At 42.6% G+C, this 18,711-nt stretch overlaps 1 protein-coding gene across 1 annotated transcript in view; it reads right to left on the reverse strand.

Annotated features, from left to right (window-relative positions):
* The window catches only part of PCP2 (Purkinje cell protein 2), a 144,119-nt gene extending 126,483 nt beyond the window's left edge, over positions 1-17,636 (reverse strand). Inside the window, exon 1 of the mRNA XM_085654394.1 lies at positions 17,610-17,636. Coding sequence (XP_085510520.1) covers positions 17,610-17,621 — 12 coding nt within the window. The 5' untranslated portion in view covers positions 17,622-17,636. The remainder of the gene's footprint in view (positions 1-17,609) is intronic.
* Between the last annotated feature and the right edge of the window lie 1,075 nt (positions 17,637-18,711).

Below are 18,711 nucleotides of genomic sequence, written 5' to 3' on the forward strand. Positions count from 1 at the left end.
TTTCTGCATCGCGCTATTTCTACTCTATCCCGTTCCTTCGTATGCAGAGCATGCTTTAAGGTAGTATATGCTCTCGTACAATTATTATCAAACCAACCAGCTTTCTTTCCTTTCCCATTTTTCACTTCCCTTTTCAATGTGTTCCTTATAGTGTCTGTTATGCGGATATAGGACCTTAATATGTCTTTGTGTGGTGTAGTCTCGTCTAAACAATTCAAAATATCTTTCAAACTATTTTCCACCACTACTTTCATAATTACGGATGGTTCTACCTGGGCCCATTTTAATGAATATCCATTTATTTTATTTATTTCCAAACCCTGTAGTTGTTGAATTCTTTCAGGGTGTGTTCTCCTTATTTTTGATGCAATTGATAACTCCAAGCTTTGGGGAAAGTGATCACTGAGAACATTTTTGTGGGTTTTAAAATTTAGGACCCTGGTAGCAAACCTATTCGGGATTATTATGAAGTCTATGATTGTGTTTGACCCTCTTCCATGGAACGTCTGCATGAACGGAGTGGGTGGGGAAGTCAGCACGTTTGCAAAACCCATATCTAAAAAAAAAAAAATCTCGTTTAAGGCTTCCCCCTGTAAGCTATGGGAAAAATGAGGGAGATTAAATTCTCTTTCATCTACTAGGCCGCATAGTACGTCATCACTGTGTAGACATAAAGCCGTGTTAAAGTCACCCCCCAGGCTAGTAATAGATTATCCCTGGGGCCATTCACAGTATTCAACATTGCATTTCTAAGCTGTTTTAACATGTCAATTATACATTCCTTTTGTACATTATTATAAAGGTTAACCAAAATGAATACGTCTCGCTTATGTATTTTCATTTCCAATACCTGATAGTTAGGTTCTGAAAAAATCAACCCTACTTTAGTTATCTTTAGCAAATTTGACACATATATATACAGGCCACCCTTTGACCTCCCACTTGTCGATGGCAGGGCGGGTGTATTAAAAGTCTTAGAACCTTCAAGGTGATTTTCTTCCAAGGACCAACTTTCCTGCAGGCAAAGTATGTCAAATTTGCTCACAAAGTTTTGCCATTTTGCCATATCTGATGATGTAGTTTGGACCGTAATCCTGCAACGTTCCAAAAAAGAACCATAATACTATTTGTAATAGCTGATCCCTGGATTTGATTAACAGAATGACGGGGACTGTATAGACTATGCGACGATATCCTGGTATGGACTACGTCTTGTGAAAGAACTAGCTCATCTGCACTATCAGTATTATTTGATCTGTGTATCTCTATCAAGTGCTGGGAGCTTATTCCTACAGGTAAGGGCAGGTTATTAATGTTTCCTGGGGTCGTGCCTATTACTAAGATGGACTCAGGACGGGGGCTATTTGTCGTAACTCCCTCTATTGGAAATAAGCTATTTTCTATATCTTCTTTAATGTCCTGTACTTGAACTTGACGGCTCTGGGGGGAAACATGTACAAGGACGTCGGAAGAGTCATTTGAACAGTTGGTCAATCAATCTATCTCCTCTAAGGAGGTCAGTGGTGCATAACAATTTTTCAGCGTAATGGTAGGGGGGTGGTCTATACCTTTTCCATGTGCCCCATCTGTATCATCCCTCCCCATTGCGTTTGCAGGTTTATAGAAAAAGCCTAAGGGGAGAATGTTAATATCAGCTGTATTTAAGCACCCATTTCCCCCTTTCCATAAAATCCTTTTTACTAGTTCATGATTGATTTAAAGGTTAGGACTATACAATCCCCGTGGAGAGTCTTACGGTCTTTTCCTACCCAGTTTATCCTCCTAACCATTTGGAAATCCGAGTAGAGTTGGTGGATTATACCCTCTCTTCTACTTAACCAATGAAGCGCTTTATTCCTTAAGCATTCCCAGGTTTCAATTTCTTGCTGTCCCAGCTTAGGTGTGTTAGCTAATATTATTGTGTACGGTGTACAGGCTGGTGGTAGATCTAAATATGATTGTTTTATAGGTGTCTCGTTTTTAAATCTGATCTCTTTTTGTTTATTAGAGGGAATTATCCTAAGGGTGGGAGTTTCCATTTCTACATTTCTACTTCGTTTTTTGTTAATAAGACTCCATCGATGGTCCTCGGCATTATCTTGGGGTTTACTTGAGTTTACTTGATCTTCAGGTAGGACGGTCTGGCCTTACTCATTCTGTGCAGTGCTGTGCCACCCCCTCCATATCCTTTCCGCTCACGGTACTCTCATGGCGAATGCTTGGTGGGTGTTTAGGGGCTGCCCTGTCAGAAAGACCCACTAGGATATGCTCTATCGTGTTTACTCTTCCCTCTATCTTTGCAATAAAAGACCTTAGAAAGTGATCTAGATTGGCTACCTAAGCAGTTAGATTTCTTATATCGGTTTCCTTTGGTTTCGTCTTTGTGTTTTTCTCAGGGTGGGATCTTTCTGAGAGAACCCTCGATACCGTTTGTTTCCCTGCTCGTACATTTTTCAATCGCTTCGCTCTTTCAGGGGTTATGATTTTAATGGGGTTCGCAGGGGCTATTAACTCTATATCTTTAATTAATTTTGGTGGCATCTTTGTCCGCTTTTGAGGCGGCTGACTGAAGGAATCCTGATCACTTATTTCCTCAATCGTATCTATCGTGAGCTGTATTGAGCCGTTCTCAGGGAGACTGGAGCTAGAAGCCCCTACGTTTATGTTCTTGATTTCCTCCTTAGCTCGGGTGTTATCGGCTTCGCCGCGACAATGCGTATTTACTTCTAATGACTCCTCTACTGAGGATATCTGCCTCTCAATTGCTCCCATTGCCCCTGTCAAATATGAGAGCAGTGTTTGTTGAGTGTCCCCAATAATCCCTTTCATAGGTGGAGCCTGGGTAGTTAGTAATTTCCTTTTCCCCATTTGGATGACAATTGGCTCTACTAGGGGGCAACCTTATGGTATCAGCTAAAAAGCCTAACAAAGTATACCTAAGTCAGGGAAATGATGCACAGTTTTCAAAGAGTTTCAATACCATTCGTCTCCTACAGTCCAGAAAGAGTCCTTTAAAGTTACAGTACCTCTACAGTTTACTGATTAGCGGACTCCGGAATCAAGGGAAGACAATCATGAAGAAGATTGATATTCGATGGGGGTGGGCCCGGACCATCCTCCAACGGCCTCGGACGGGTACACCCGCATCTCTTGAAGCGCTCCTGCGCTCGTGACTCCTCCCGCGGGGTCGGCTGGCAGGGACCTGGGCAAAAGTGTCTATTCAGGTTCGGCAACAAGGGCTCACAAACATTCCTATGCTTGCCAAAGTTATTGAAAAATGTGTTCAACAACAATTAACATTCACAGCAGAAGAGACAAGCAGGATATATGCTTTAGTCCAGGATCCAGAATGCCTCACCACCAACACCGCTTCATCTCAGTCTATTATCAGACAACTTTTATTCACAGCAAAACGCGAGATCAACCAGAGACTGCATGCCAGTACCCTTATTCGCTACCACAAAGTCCAACGTATACCTAGAGGATTACGCATTCCACTAAAGTCAAACCTTTGTAAAAACAACACGAGATTCACTGAACGTTGGTATGCTATCCTAAACAAATGTTCCTTAGACCTCATTCTTTTGATAGTTGAAGAACTGTCTATCCTTCTTGATGAATTGGACAAAGAAATGACGCAACTTAAAAAAGACCTGAGTGAAAAAATGACCCCAGATGAAATGACCAAAACACTCGAGGATATTAACAGTCAACTAGATAAATATCAAAAAGAAATCAACGAAAGGAAATTACGCAAGTTTAAGAGAGACACCGTTGATTATAAACTGGGAGAGGTGTATACATGGGCCGAAGTGTATGCTACACGCAGACAACAAAGACCGTATATCCGATCTACAGATGGTGAAACAACTTCATCTGATGACTCACAAACACAACCCAGAAGACCCACACCTAAACAAACTGGTGGCCTAAGCGATAATCAACCATCTACCTCCACAGACATTTCTAATGAATCGATTCCTTTTTTAGGAAGAGGCTCATCCATACGAGACGAACCAGGAGGTCTCAACGCAAGAACCAAGGACACACCGATAGCAAAATCGACAAGGAGCCAGAGAACTTAGTCATTAACATTTCAAAAAAGACTCTAACATCTCAGCAAATCCAAACACTACAAAAAGGGACTTCTTTTGTACCGACGTACAACACGAACAACTTGGAAACTCAAGTATGTTTGTTCAAATTCATGCGTAACCTTCGTCTAAAGCATTTTTTCACTAACGTCATTGAACCAACTACGACCCAAGACAAAGGAACACTCATGGATTTACTCCCCAAAAGTAAATTTATGGCTCCTACAAGTCACAAAGTTCTAGATAACTTTGAATTAATCGTAGGAAAGGAGTTAACCAATTTATTTTTGGAAAAACAATCGAAATCCAGTAATTTGTCTTTAAGTGAACGAAATATCATCAAACAACTATCAATGGACAATGACATTACATTTTGCAAGGCGGACAAAGGCGGTGCTCTTGTTATATTGGACACTCCTTTCTACACGGAAAACGTGGAAACCCACGTAAGCGACCAAAATACCTATTTAAGATTGACGTCAGATCCCACAACGGAATTTTCCCTCATTCTATTGACTATCATTAATAAAGCACTACACCTAGGCACCATTAATGACAGAGACAAACGTTTTCTTATCATAGAAAACCCTAATGTTCCGTATCTATACATGATACCGAAGATTCATAAAAACCTGGAAAAACCGCCATTCAGACCCATTGTCAGTACCAGAAATTCCATCCATGAACCCATTGGAAAATATATAGACAAACATCTGCAACCTCTCGTTCAATCAATGTCTACATACTTGAAAGATACCACTGACTTTCTCACTAAACTCAATCACATAAAGACTCAAGATCATGATCAGTTTCTTCTATGTACCATAGACGTCAAGTCTTTGTACACTTCTATCCCGCACAACCTAGGGATACAGGCAATTGAATCTTTCTTGATTGATACCGACATGGAGGAAGACTTGAAAGTTTTTCTACTCGAACTCATACATTTCACCTTATACCATAGTTACTTTGTATGGAACAACAACTACTACATACAACTCTCCGGAACATCAATGGGAAATTGTGCTGCTCCAGCATACACTAATCTTTTCATGCATCGCTTTGAGCTGGATTACATCTTAACCCAAGAGTCTTGGTCAAAAAATGTATTGATGTTTCACAGATACATCGATGACATTTTCCTTATTTGGAAAGGTACCCAGACGGAATTACTCACACAGATAACACAACTCAATACCATCAATGAACGCATTCAATTCACCCACGAAATCGATTGCAATCACATTACTTTTCTGGATGTTGACATCACTATACGCAACCACCAGCTAATCACATCAGTATTTACTAAATCTACTGATCGTAACAACTTATTACATTTCTCAAGTTTTCATCAAAAATCATTGAAAAAACATCTTCCATATTCTCAACTTCTGAGGATTAATCGGATTTCATCTACGGAAGAGATCTACCAAGAACAGAGCCGCTTACTGATTGACAAATTCAAGAAGAGAGCTTACCCTGATCCCATTTTACAAGAAGCTGTCAAAAGAGCAGAAACAAAAAATCGTACAGATCTTTTACAAACACAAATTCCCAAAGCCACGAAAGATGCACGATCAGTCTTTGTGTCCAAATTCTCAAAACAAAGTTATAAAATCAAAACAACTATTCGTAAATTTTGGCCACTATTACAATCGGAACCAGACTTCAAAGGTATTTTTGATGAATTACCAATCTTTGCTTACCAAAGAACACAAAATTTACAGCAACTTCTAAACAAGAGCCCTCCGGATTCCGAAATAATACACAAAGGAACCATCCCTTGCTTAAATTGTGGAGGCTGTAATAACATCATTAAGGGTACGACACTCATGCATCCCTCTAAAGGAACTCCCATTAAACTTAGAGTTACAGCTACTTGTGACAGCAGCAACATTGTGTATTTACTGAAATGCCCATGCGGCCTCCCGTATGTGGGCAAAACGGAAAGAAAAATGAAAACCAGGCTCATCGAGCACAAAAGTAACATTCGAACAAAGAACATGAAATCTACTGTTGCAAGACATTTCATGGAAAATAATCATAATTGCAGTCAATTGAGATTTTTGATCCTAGAACAAGTCAAGATCCAAAGAGGGAAAGATAATGGAGCCTTTCTGTTACAGCGTGAACTCTTTTGGATAAATAGACTGAACTCTGTTTACCCGTTTGGTCTCAATGAACGCTTTGAATTTAGTTGTTTTCTATAATTATCTCCTCATGTAACAATGTCTGCATCCTTTTGGTTAATTATATGATTCTATTTCCCTATGACATTACTTTCACCTTCTACACGTTTTTTATCCCTCTCATCTTATTGTTTAAATTGTTTTCTTTTTATTTTCCTCTTTTATTTTTCTTTATTGTTTTATTGTTTACTATCTTTCCAACTTGCATTTCTGGTTACCCTTATACGCACGCTAGTCTTTCTTCCAGCTTCATTCAGCCACATGACTTGTTTACGCACCTAACTCGGTACACTACTTCCGGGTTCACGATAATAAGTTCCGGGATTGATGTTGCATGTTTTCACACATTCGGACGAGGTTCCAACACACCTACATCCACGGCGCCATTCAGGTAAACTTAACCGTTTGTTTCCGTCATTCTTTCTAAACTTTTCCCACTCTTAGAACATCTCGCTCTGTTTAACATCACGGGTTTAAAGTTTTCGCAATTGGGCTTCTCAGAACGCACTGGTTTTACTTTTTTAACTTTATTGACTCCACGAGCGCTAACACTAGTCCCATACGTATTGTACACTACCCGCACCAGTTCTTTAACCGACACGGATTCACCGGGATTTCTCTGTTGTCACAAGCTCACCATCGTAATACAGCTCGTGTTCTCCTATTTTTTGCACGCTGATATTTAGTTCACTATTTTCATATAGCATAGACACCACGACAACCAAAGTGTTCACCGTCTTACTTATGTCTGCATACATCCTGGACTCCAGCCTTATGTCCTCCTTTATTTTTCTTTTGTAGAATTCCCCCTGACGAAGGGCAAGTCCCGAAATGCATCGGGGATATTTGGATAAAATGGCTTGTTAAAACAATGGATATGATTCAATGAACCAATTTTGTGGTCTGAACCCACTTTTGTCAGTATGAGCAGAATCATACTACTTGATTAGTCATATGAAACGAATATGAATTAAAACAAGTAAAGAATCAAGCTACATTGTTCGTATCATTTTCAAACAGCGGTTTTTCCGCATTTTGAGTGCTAACGTGAGGACGTCTTTCCCTGAGACGCATGTAGACAACAACAATTAAGCCAGCACATTTTGCAATCAAACTACTGAATGACTACCAATCAGGGTTCAGATCAAATCACAGCCCGCACGCCATCAACTCCACCGACTACATCCTCCTGGGAGACCTCAACTTCCACCTGGAGAACAACAAAGATCGCAACACCACTGCAATGCTGGACAACCTTGCCAACCTCGGACTCAAGCAACTGGTAACCACCCCCACCCACTACGCCGGCCACACGCTTGACCCAGTCTTCTCTTCTAGCAAGTACGTCGCCTTCAGCCACTCCACCAAACTCCAATGGACTGACCACAGCTGCGTCCACTTCAGCTTCAGAAAGACAACGACCCGCCACCACCCACAACAGGCCCCTCGCAGGAGCTGGAACAAAATCACCGACGACCAGCTCACCGCCGCCCTCAACCAGAACCCCCCCGCCAGCTCAACGGACCCCAACGAAGCCGCCAATAAACTCACACAGTGGATCACACACTGCGCAGACGTCCTCGCACCACTCAAGAACCCTCCCAGCAGACAAGGCAGCAAGAAAGCCTCCTGGTTCACCGACAAACTCAACACCTCCAAGAAAAACTGCCGCTCCCTGGAGAACACCTGGCGCTCCAACCAGACCACAGACAACATGTTGGCCCTCAAACACGCCACCCGCAAACACCACCAACTGATCCGCGCCTTGAAGAAGACAGCCTTCAAGGAACGCTTGGACAACAACACCCACAACAGCAAGGAACTCTTCAACATCGTCACAGAGCTCTCCAACCCCGACGCCGGAAACAATGACATCACTCCCTCGCAAGACCTCTGCGACTCACTCGCCGCCTTCTTCCACGACAAGATCGCCAACATACACAGCAGCTTCGGCACACCAACCACGAACCCCACCACCGCACCGATGCCCTCCACCGCCACCCTCCTCACCTGGACCCCGGTCAGCATCGAAGACACAACCCGCACGATGAACACTATCCACTCCGGATCCCCCACGGACCCCTGTCCACACCACATCTTCAACAAGGCCGACCGCATCATCGCACCTCACTTCCGCGACATCATCAACGCCTCCTTCAACACCGCCACCTTCCCAGAATGCTGGAAACACGCCGAGATCACCGCCCTACTGAAGAAACCATCAGCAGACCCCACCGACCTCAAGAACTTCCGCCTCATCTCGCTCCTCCCGTTTCCTGCCAAAGTCATTGAGAAGACAGTCAACAGACAGCTTGCCGCCTTCCTCGAGACAAACGGATCCCTCGACCACTCGCAGTCCGGCTTCCGAGCCAACCACAGCACGGAGACCGCCCTCATCGCAGCCACAGACGACATCAGATCCCTACTGGACAACGGAGAAACAGCGGCCCTCATCCTCCTGGACCTCTCCGCGGCGTTCGACACCATCTGCCACCGCACCCTGGTACAACGCCTGAACAACACCGGAATCGAGGAGAAGGCCCTGGAGTGGATCATCTCGTTCCTCGCCGGAAGAACGCAGAGAGTCCGCCTCCCCCCATTCCGGTCAGCGTCCACCGAAGTCATCTGCGGCGTCCCTCAGGGGTCATCGCTCAGCCCCACCCTCTTCAACGTCTACATGAGCCCCCTCGCAGCCATCGCACGCCAACACAACCTCAAGATCATCACCTACGCTGACGACACACAGCTGATCCTCTCCCTCACCAACGACCCGGACACCGCCAGAGCCAGCCTACACGAAGGGATGAAAGACGTCGCCGAATGGATGAAGAACAGCCGCTTGAAACTGAACTCAGAGAAAACGGAGGTCCTCATCCTGGGATCTTCACCCTCCGCCTGGGACGACTCCTGGTGGCCCCCTGCCCTGGGCGCCACCCCCAAGCCAACAGACCACGCACGCAACCTGGGCTTCATCCTGGACTCCTCCCTCTCGATGACCAGACAAGTCAACGCTGTCACGTCTTCATGCTTCAACACCCTGCGCATGCTTCGAAAGATCTTCCGGTGGATCCCTACCGAGACCAGGAAGACGGTCACCCAGGCCCTCGTCACCAGCCGGCTGGACTACGGGAACGCCCTCTACGCCGGCACCACCGCCAAACTCCAGATGAAACTCCAACGAATCCAGAACGCCTCAGCACGACTCGTCATGGACATCCCCCGACACAGCCACATCACCGGACACCTGAGAGACCTGCACTGGCTCCCCGTCAACAAGAGGATCACGTTCAGACTCCTCACCCACGCACACAAGGCCCTCCACGACCTGGGCCCCAAGCTCCTCAACAACCGCCTGACCTTCCACAACCCACCCGCCAGCTCCGCTCCGCCAGCCTCGCCCTCGCCGCCGTACCTCGCATCCGAAGAGCCACCGCCGGAGGAAGATCCTTCTCATACCTGGCAGCAAAGACTTGGAACTCCCTCCCCATTCACCTCCGGACAACCCAGGACCATCTCGCATTCAGGAAGCAACTCAAGACCTGGCTGTTCGAGCAGTGACGTCCCCCCCTTCCAGCGCCTTGAGACCCTCCGGGTGAGTAGCGCGCTATACAAATGCCAATGATTGATTGATTGATTCTTGTTCCAAAAGTGATCTAAATTCTTGGGATCAGGGTCACACTACTTATACCCCAAAATCCTTTGTTCTCTGAGGGGACAGGGGCCTTTGCCCAGTCCAAACCAGTTCCTGAGCACTCTGTTTACCAGACTTCTCCTTTCCTTTCACAGTGCAGGGCAGAAACATCAGACACCCCACAGGAGGTGGAGCCAGCATTGTGAAAGGCAAGTACAGCCCTCGAGCACTTTGTTGACAGGGTTCCTTCTCTTCATTCACTGTGCAGGGCAGAGACATCAGCCGCTCCCCAGGAGGTGGAGCCAGCATTGGGGAAGGCAGGCACAGCCCTATTCAAGTCCCAGGTGCATCTCCTCCCACCCTTCTGGATGCAGATTCCTCTATTCACCACTGGGACACCTTACCCTGTCTCCTGGAATTCCCCAGCCCTGTCACTCAAACTCCAGACAAAGGAATACACAGCCTAGCAGAGGCAGGTTTGAAAGGTTAGGCAAGAAAATACCTACTTTTCTAAAAGTGGTATTTTCAAACACAGAATGTTAAAACCACCTTCACTAAAAGATGCATTTCATCATTCTGAGTTCATACTAAGGCATACTAAACTCGAATTTCTACCATGTTCTCTGAGTCAGTTAAGATTATAAACATGTAATAATCCAACAGCCCATTCTGGCCTATGGAGAACAGGTAGCCTTGCAATAGTGAAAAACGAAAATGGCTGTAATTCACTATTAGGACATGCCACACACATCAGGGCATGTCCTACCTTATACTTACAATGCACCCTGCCCTTGGGCCTACCATAGGGGTGTCTGATATGAAGAAAAGGGAAGGTTTAGGGACTGGCAAGTGGGTGCACTTGCCCAGTCAGCATGACAGTACCAGACTGCACATAGTCTCTGCAATGGCAGACCTTAGACACATTTTATAGGGCTGCTTCTGTGGGTGGCACAACCAGTGCTGCAATCCCACTGGCAGCATTTGGATTTACACGCCCTGGGCACACTCAGTGCACTGTACTAGGGTCTGATAAGTAAACCAAATCAGTCAATTATGGAATGACCAATTCATACATCAATTTACAATAGGGAGAGCATATGCACTTTAGCACTGATCAGCAGTGGTAAAGCGCCCAGAGTCATAAAACAGCCAACAACAGGTCAGAAAAAATACAGGAGGAAGGCAAAAAGTTCAGGGATGACCCTGCAAAAAGGGCCAAGTCCAACAGTACACCATTATTGGTATGAAGTTGTGTAATGATTTATGGGGAAAAAGAGATTTGTTAATTCCTGATATCCAGCCTGGAGGGTATTCAGGACACAAAATAGATCTGGAAGGTTTTTTTTGGGCTAAAATTCAATTCAAAGATAGAGTTATCAAAGGAAAAGTGTATGCAGCCACAAAGGGTGTAGCTATTCTGGGGTGGCCACATCAACAAGAATTGGGGATTAAACTCGACCCTAATGCTTCTCCTCCTGTAAGTGTGGTGGATACCATTAGTGAGATGTCACAAGTAATCTTGAATGTTCCTTCTTCAGAAAAGGTTAAGAATGATGAGATATTCGTAAACAATATAAAAAAAAAATTATCCAGATGTTTTTAGGGACATGTTGGGAAAATACGCAGATTTTCAACACAAGATCATTCTCAATGATAAGGCAATTCCTGTCAGACACAGAGTCAGGAATGTTCCATTGGCTTATAGAATTAAACTCAAAGAAATGCTGGATGACTTAGTGCAAAAACAGATCATTGAGCCTATTGAATCGTCTCCATGGGTTTCTCCCATAGTTTTATCACTTAAAAGTACAGGAGACCTTCGTTTATGTGTGGATCTCCGCAGTTTAAATAAAGAAATATGGATAGATAAACATCCTCTTCCCAACATTCATGAATTAATTTCCACTTTATCTGTATCCACTGTATTTTCGACAATCGATTTGGAAAGCGCCTATCATCAGGTAGAATTGCACAAAGAGTCTAAGAAATAAACTGAGTTTGTAACTCCTGAGGGCATGTTTCAATTTTTACGTATGCCCTTTGGGCTTGCAAGTGCTGCCTCTGTTTTTAAACGTTTAATGATAGATTTATTGAAAAACTGTAAGGGGGCCATAGCATTTCAGGACGACATTTTGGTATTTGGGAAGAGTTTTGAAGAACATGATGATAATTTATATTCGGTTCTAAGTAATATTCAGATTAAAGGATTGAGATTGAAATTCTCTAAATGCAAATTTAGACAAACTAAAGTGGAGTATTTAGGTCATGAAATTTCTAAAGATGGAAGTAAACCCAAAATCAACCATGTACAGAGTATTACTATGGCACCTACTCCTACTTCAAAAGAACAATTGTTGTCCTTTTTAGGGCTTACAGAGTTTTACGGTAAATTTGTACAAAATTATTCCACAATTGTTTATCCATTACGATTGTTGCTAAAAAAGAATACTAAATTTATGTGGGGTAAGGATCCACAGGAGTCTTTTGATATTCTCAAAAATAGAATTGTTGATGCTCCTTTTTTAAAACCATATTCTGTGGGTAAAGAATGCATAGTATGTGTGGATGCAAGTAATGTTGGTCTTGGAGCTGTTCTAATGCAAAAAGATAGAGAAGGGGAATTTGTTGTATCATATGCGTCTAGAACACTTCGTGATGCAGAGTTTAATTACTCTACCATAGAAAAAGAATTACTTGTGTGTACTTGGGCAACTCAGCATTTCTGTCCATTTTTGTGGGGAACAAAATTTTCATTAAGGAACGATCGTAAACCATTGGTTAGTATGTTGTCTGATGGAGGTGGTAGGATGCTCACTGCTCGTTTAGCAAGACTTGCTGCCAAACTGCAAGAATATCGCTGTGAAGTAGTTTATGTTCCAGGACGTTTGAATGTTTATGCTGATTGCATGTCACGATTTCCCATCAGCAATGATGCTGAATCTGTAAGCAGAGAGGAGTGTGATATAGCCTACACCATGGTTGATGTGAATTCTATCATAAGAGATGAACAGTCTAATATTATTTAAGAGGTTGAGTGGACACAAGCTATGCAGCAAAATGACATTTTAAAAGAAGTGCAAGTGAACAAAGGTTGGCCTGAAGAAAGGAAACTGAATGGTGAATTAGCTTCATTTTTTAAAATGAAAGATGAGCTGATGGTAAACCAAGGCATGGTGTTAAGAACTGACAAAATTGTACCTCCAAAGAACATCAGAGAATTTATTTGCTAATTAGCTCATGAAGGTCACATGGGTATGTCTACAACCAAGAGAAGAATTAGAGAGTTTTATTGGTGGCCTAGCATGGATTGTATGGTGGACAGATGGGTTAGGAATTGTTCTCCGTGTACATTGAGCGATAAATCTGTGAAACCTCTTTCTGTGGATGTTACTCCTGTAGAGTTTGCTCAAGGTCCTTGGAGGAAATTGGGCATTGATATTATTGGACCATTCAATTATCAATCGTGTAAAGAGATGTTTGCTTTGGTTTTAATTGATTACTTTTCAAAGTGGCCGGAATTAAAAATTGTTGATAAAGTTACTTCTGTGAATGTGGTTGAATTTTTAAATGAGGCTTTTTGTAGAGAAGGTTTACCAGAGGAAATTATCTCTGATAATGGGCCACAATTTATTAGCAGTGAGTTTGAATCTTTTCTTTCTAATTATGGAATTGTGCATAAAAGAGTCTCGAATTATTTTCCACAAGCCAATGGTCAGGTGGAACGTTTCAATAGGGTGATTAAAGAATCGTGACAATTGGCTATAAGGAGTGGTTTGAAATGGAAGAAGGCTTTGCAAGCCACACTCTTAACTTATCGCACGTCTCCTAATTCAGTAACGGGATTGTCTCCTTTTGAGATGTTACATGGCAGGAAACCTGGTTCCAAACTTATGCCATGGTGGTTAAAAGAAAATTATTTTTATGAGTTAGAATTGGACTTGAAAGGTGTCAGGGATCGTGTTAAAAAGTATCAAGAGAAAATGATGATTCATAATCCTAAAAGAAAAGCAAAAGTGGGTGACTTGGTGAGAGTGAAGTTTGGTGGTCAAATCAATAGGAAAGTATCCAAATGGTCTAATCCTGTAAAAATCACAGAAATTTTCAGCAAAGCTGTGAGAGTAGAAGGTGGGGAAATTTGGAATTTTAGACGTATATCAGTATGTAAACCCCATATTGATGCTATTGTTCCACAGGGCTCCATATCTAGTTCTACAAAGAGTCATTCACTCATTGTCAATAATTCTGGATTTGCCGGTACTCACGAAGCTTTTAATAATTTATGTTCTCAAGATAATTTTGGTAATGGCAATGTTCCGGACAATCTTGTTCATGAAAATACTCCTGATACTGGTTCATCTAATATTGACCAAGAATCTGTTTTTGCAAGAAAAAGTTTACGTGTTAAGCATACTTCTGTTAAACTTAAAGATTTTGTTTGTTTTTTAATATTATTTTTTTTATTTTATTCTATTTGTTTTTGTTTTTGGGTTTTTTTAAAAGAGGGGAGGTGTGTGGTATTCTTTACTATGTCATTGTAGAATTGTATTAGGTCATTATGGAATGTGGAAGTGGGGAAGAGGAGATACTGGTGAGATTGGTTGTGTTTACCCTGGTCTCTACAGTGGTTGTTAAGTTGTTCTCCATTTCGAATAAATCCTTTCTTGGAACATACTTCACGTCCAGACTTCCTTACTACACTAACCAATAATCATCTCAAGCTTAACCCGCATAAAATGGAATTCCTTCTGATCTCCTCCCAAAAAAGCATGAAAAATATAATGGAATGGACCAAGCTGATCACTGCGCTAAACTGTACCCCGGACCTAGTAGACTCAACCAAGTCTCTTGGAATAGCGCTAGACAAGGACCTGAACATGCGGATCCACATTAACACAATAGCAAAAAATATCCGCTTCCATTTAAGCTATCTTAGAAATCTGAGACCTTTCATAGCTACTTCAGACCTCAAAACGGCAGTCCAGGCACTAGTCATCTCGAGGATCAAATACGGATGGACAACTCTAGCAGGACTACCCAAGATTGCTACAGCTCCACTAAAAGCATGCCTCAATGCGGCTGCAAGACTTATAACAGGCTCCAGGAAATTTGACTACATCACCCCTCATCTGAAAGCGCTTAATTGGCTACCGTACGAAGGAAGAATCCAACTAAAGATGGCATGTATCACACACAAAGCAATTCACTATAAAACACCATTATACCTAGCCCGGAAAGTCACATTATCAGGAGGCAGTAGAGTCTCACTGAGCCATTTAGATATTTTATTGAAACCTGCACTCTTCCGAAAGAAGAGATTGTGTGACAGATCTTTTTCTGGTGCGGCACCAAGAATTTGGAACTCACTCCCTCCGAACATTAGAAAAATCGCATCCACCTCAGCTTTCAAAAAAGAAGCGAAGACATTTCTTATGAGCAAATTCCTCCCATAAGAACAGTAGACTAGACTCTGTTAGGTTACTTTCCTGATCACACACCCTGTTAATACAAATCGATCAATAGTAGTTGTCAGGACTTGTATTTATGATGATGAAAATGATGATGAAGGCACAAATGTTTCTCGCTAAAATCAATGTATATATACATATGAGCTTGTAAGCACAATTGTTTCTCTCAAAGTGTTGTACGCTCTCTATTTGCTTATGGTCGTGTCAAGCTTGCTGTACTAGGATTAAGACTATGTAACTGTGAAGCGCTCTGATACCCTAGTGGGTCATGTCCGCGCTATATAAAACACAGAATAAATAAAAATAAATAAAACCCTTCTGCTGTGGGAAGGGGCTAAGTGACTGGAAATGTAACGGGCCATTGGTCTATCTGAATCCTACTTTGGCTTGCAGGGTCTGACACCTGACACCCCCTTCAAAGTCAAAGTCCAGTAGGAGAGGGAACTGCTGACTCTCTCCATTCCTGCTGTCTCGGTTACAACCATCAGATGTTTGTGTGAGGTAAGCAGGGAGATGCTGGAGAGCACTCTGGTTTATTTATTTTGTTATGTATCCTGGAGGCAATCACACTGGGATTTCTACATTTCCAGGCCACAGCACCATAGACATGTCCCGGTGAAGAGATGTTGCCCACAAGTAGTCCTGTTGATGGGCTTCCTTGCACTCCTAGACTATCTCAGATTTGGGACCAGTTTTGGTAATCGCTGTGCCTTAGAACTCAAACTGCATCTCACCGAGGAGGCCTAACAAAGACAAACTGAATGGCTCTGCTTGGGGTTCCATTCAGGTGGCGCATTACCTAATGGTTCCAGCTTGACTATCCCTTATGACATGGGGCCAACACCAATTTGCCTATAATTGATCCATGTGTGCAGTGACAGAGACCAGATAAAAGATTTATAGAATGACGGATGTATGACGTTACAACGCATACATTTACATCGCGGTACATTACATCGCGGTTTTTACAACGCAAGTCATTACAACGACTTGCGTTGGAGGGCGCTGGACTTAGGAGTAGTATAATTTACTATTCCAACTCCAGTCTACGTACAGTAGGGAAGGTGTTGGATAGTAAATTATACTATTCCTTGTCCTAGAGCGCCATCCAGCGCAAGTCGTTGTAACGACTTGCGTTGTAAAAACCGCGATGTAATGGCATCGCGATGTAATCCCCGCGTTGTAAATGATGTTTCCCGGAATGACATGTGGCTCTCAGTAATGTGGCCCAGAGTAATTATCAGGGGCTTAGAATAATTGAAACATTCCATCCATAACTTTTTTGATGCCTACATAAACACAAGACCATCGGGAACATAATTCACCTTAGTGGTGTGGTTGTGAGACAGCGTGACAAAAACCAATTTCAGACTAGTTGTTATGGAAACCTGCAGAGAACGTGGGAGGATGGAAATCGAACTTAAAAATTGTCAGATCTCAAGCAACTCACTCTGCGGTAACTACCCTGGAACATGAGGGCAGAGTTGCAGTGGCATCCTCCCCCACTTGCACAGCTATCTTTCTTCTATATACTTCCATAGACTGCTCGTGGAATCCAGCTAATCAGAAGAGCTGGCATTCGACGAGTTTCGAGTTTGAGTCACTATGCTTTTCCAACCCTCAATGTTTTTGGATACTCTATTGTTTGGGAGAGCTTCCTGGGCAAGGAGGAGCCCCTGCCCTCCACTATAGCTCTCACCCTAAGACTGGAGTTTCTTCCAAGCAATTCTCCTCTGCAATTAATCAACACTTCTCACCAAAGGACTCCACAAACTTTTTACAACATCCATTTTCTTCTCATGTGTCCTACATGCCAGGTTAAATTGCATACACCTTTGCAGAAATACTTTTATCAATAGTTGAGGTGCCCAATCTCCACTGCCGCACTACTCCTTTTGTAAAGCAATGCAATACCCCGGATAACACTAGATTTGGTGCACTCCCTCATTTCTCTCCCAACATTTATTCTCTTTTCAGACACAAATCCTTCATCCAAGTCTAGCCAAGTTTGGAGCTATATTCAGGCTCAAGATATGGTACTTACAGAAATTTCTAAAATGCCTTAAGATCTAGAGTCCCAACTAGGGTATTTCCTGGAATGTTTTAATCTTTGGTGTTCCCACCAGGGTAGATTCTGGAACATCCTTAGACCTAGTGTACCCACCATGTTATTCCTAGAATGTTTTAAGACCTAGTGTACCCACCATATTACAACTTCCAAATAACCTACCGGAGGCGGCATCCTGTGGGGAAATGCTACTGCAGCCTTAGGACAAGGAGCATCAGAGACAGCGTTGAACCCTTAAAGCAGTCAGAGGCAAATGGATACCTAGAACACCATAGTGAATTCTGATTGGGGGGCGATTGTTGACATCATCCTAGAGAGTGTGACATCACAAGGCAGAGACGATCAGCCGTTGAGAGAAAGTGAGGCCACATCTGAAAAGAAAGAAAGCAAGCACATGCTAAAAAGAAGTGGGGGGACTAACCAAGTTAGGTAGTATGCAAGTGAAAGCATGACTCGTGACATCACAGCGCATGATGTCACGACGCGTGACATTGCACGTGACATCACAAGAAGTGACATCAGATATTAAGACCTCACACATATGTTTATCAGGTATAGCATGAGTACATTTAGGTGCATTATGAGATTTAACAAATTAGATTTTGTGTTGGGGTTGTGGCAAAAAAGTGGTGCAATCCTGGCACAAAATCTGAGCCTCAACTTAAAACATTTTATTTTAAACCCTGCCACAAATATATTGGTAAAAAAAAGAAGAAGCATGGCAGTAGATCTGTTCTGCTTAATTGGTTGCAAAGTCTGCATTTTAAAATATTTAATTGGGTTAAGGCATTTGCTGCACAGGTGCCCAGTAAATCTCAGGGAATAGTAGTACTGGTGAGATAACTCTGAAGGTTAAAGCATTTGTGGGAGAGATCTGTGTTTTGTGAAGTCCCAGATTTGAATCAAAGTAGTATAGAAGGTTAATGTGTCTCCTGCTAAGCACATCACGTAACATGCAGATGACATATTTTTATTTTATGTAGAACGGTAAGTGGGTTACTGCCTTTAACACAGAGATCCTTTTGTTAACGTTAACTGCAGTTCATAAATTGTAATCCTTCCAATACAGCACAGTGAGATATGGACATGTGAATCCTACATATTGTAACTCTGTCTCATGTCACTCGTACATTAATTTACACACTTACATGATTTATTGTCAATGTATAATGTGTATGTTTCGTAAAGAGCTCTGACACCCTGCATTTGGTTGCGTAGCACTATAAAATAAATAAAACAGTGCTATTGAAATTATTATTTGTGT

Source organism: Triturus cristatus, chromosome 4_1, assembly GCF_964204655.1.
Source record: "Triturus cristatus chromosome 4_1, aTriCri1.1, whole genome shotgun sequence".
In the NCBI taxonomy this organism is placed as follows: Eukaryota; Metazoa; Chordata; class Amphibia; order Caudata; family Salamandridae; genus Triturus; species Triturus cristatus.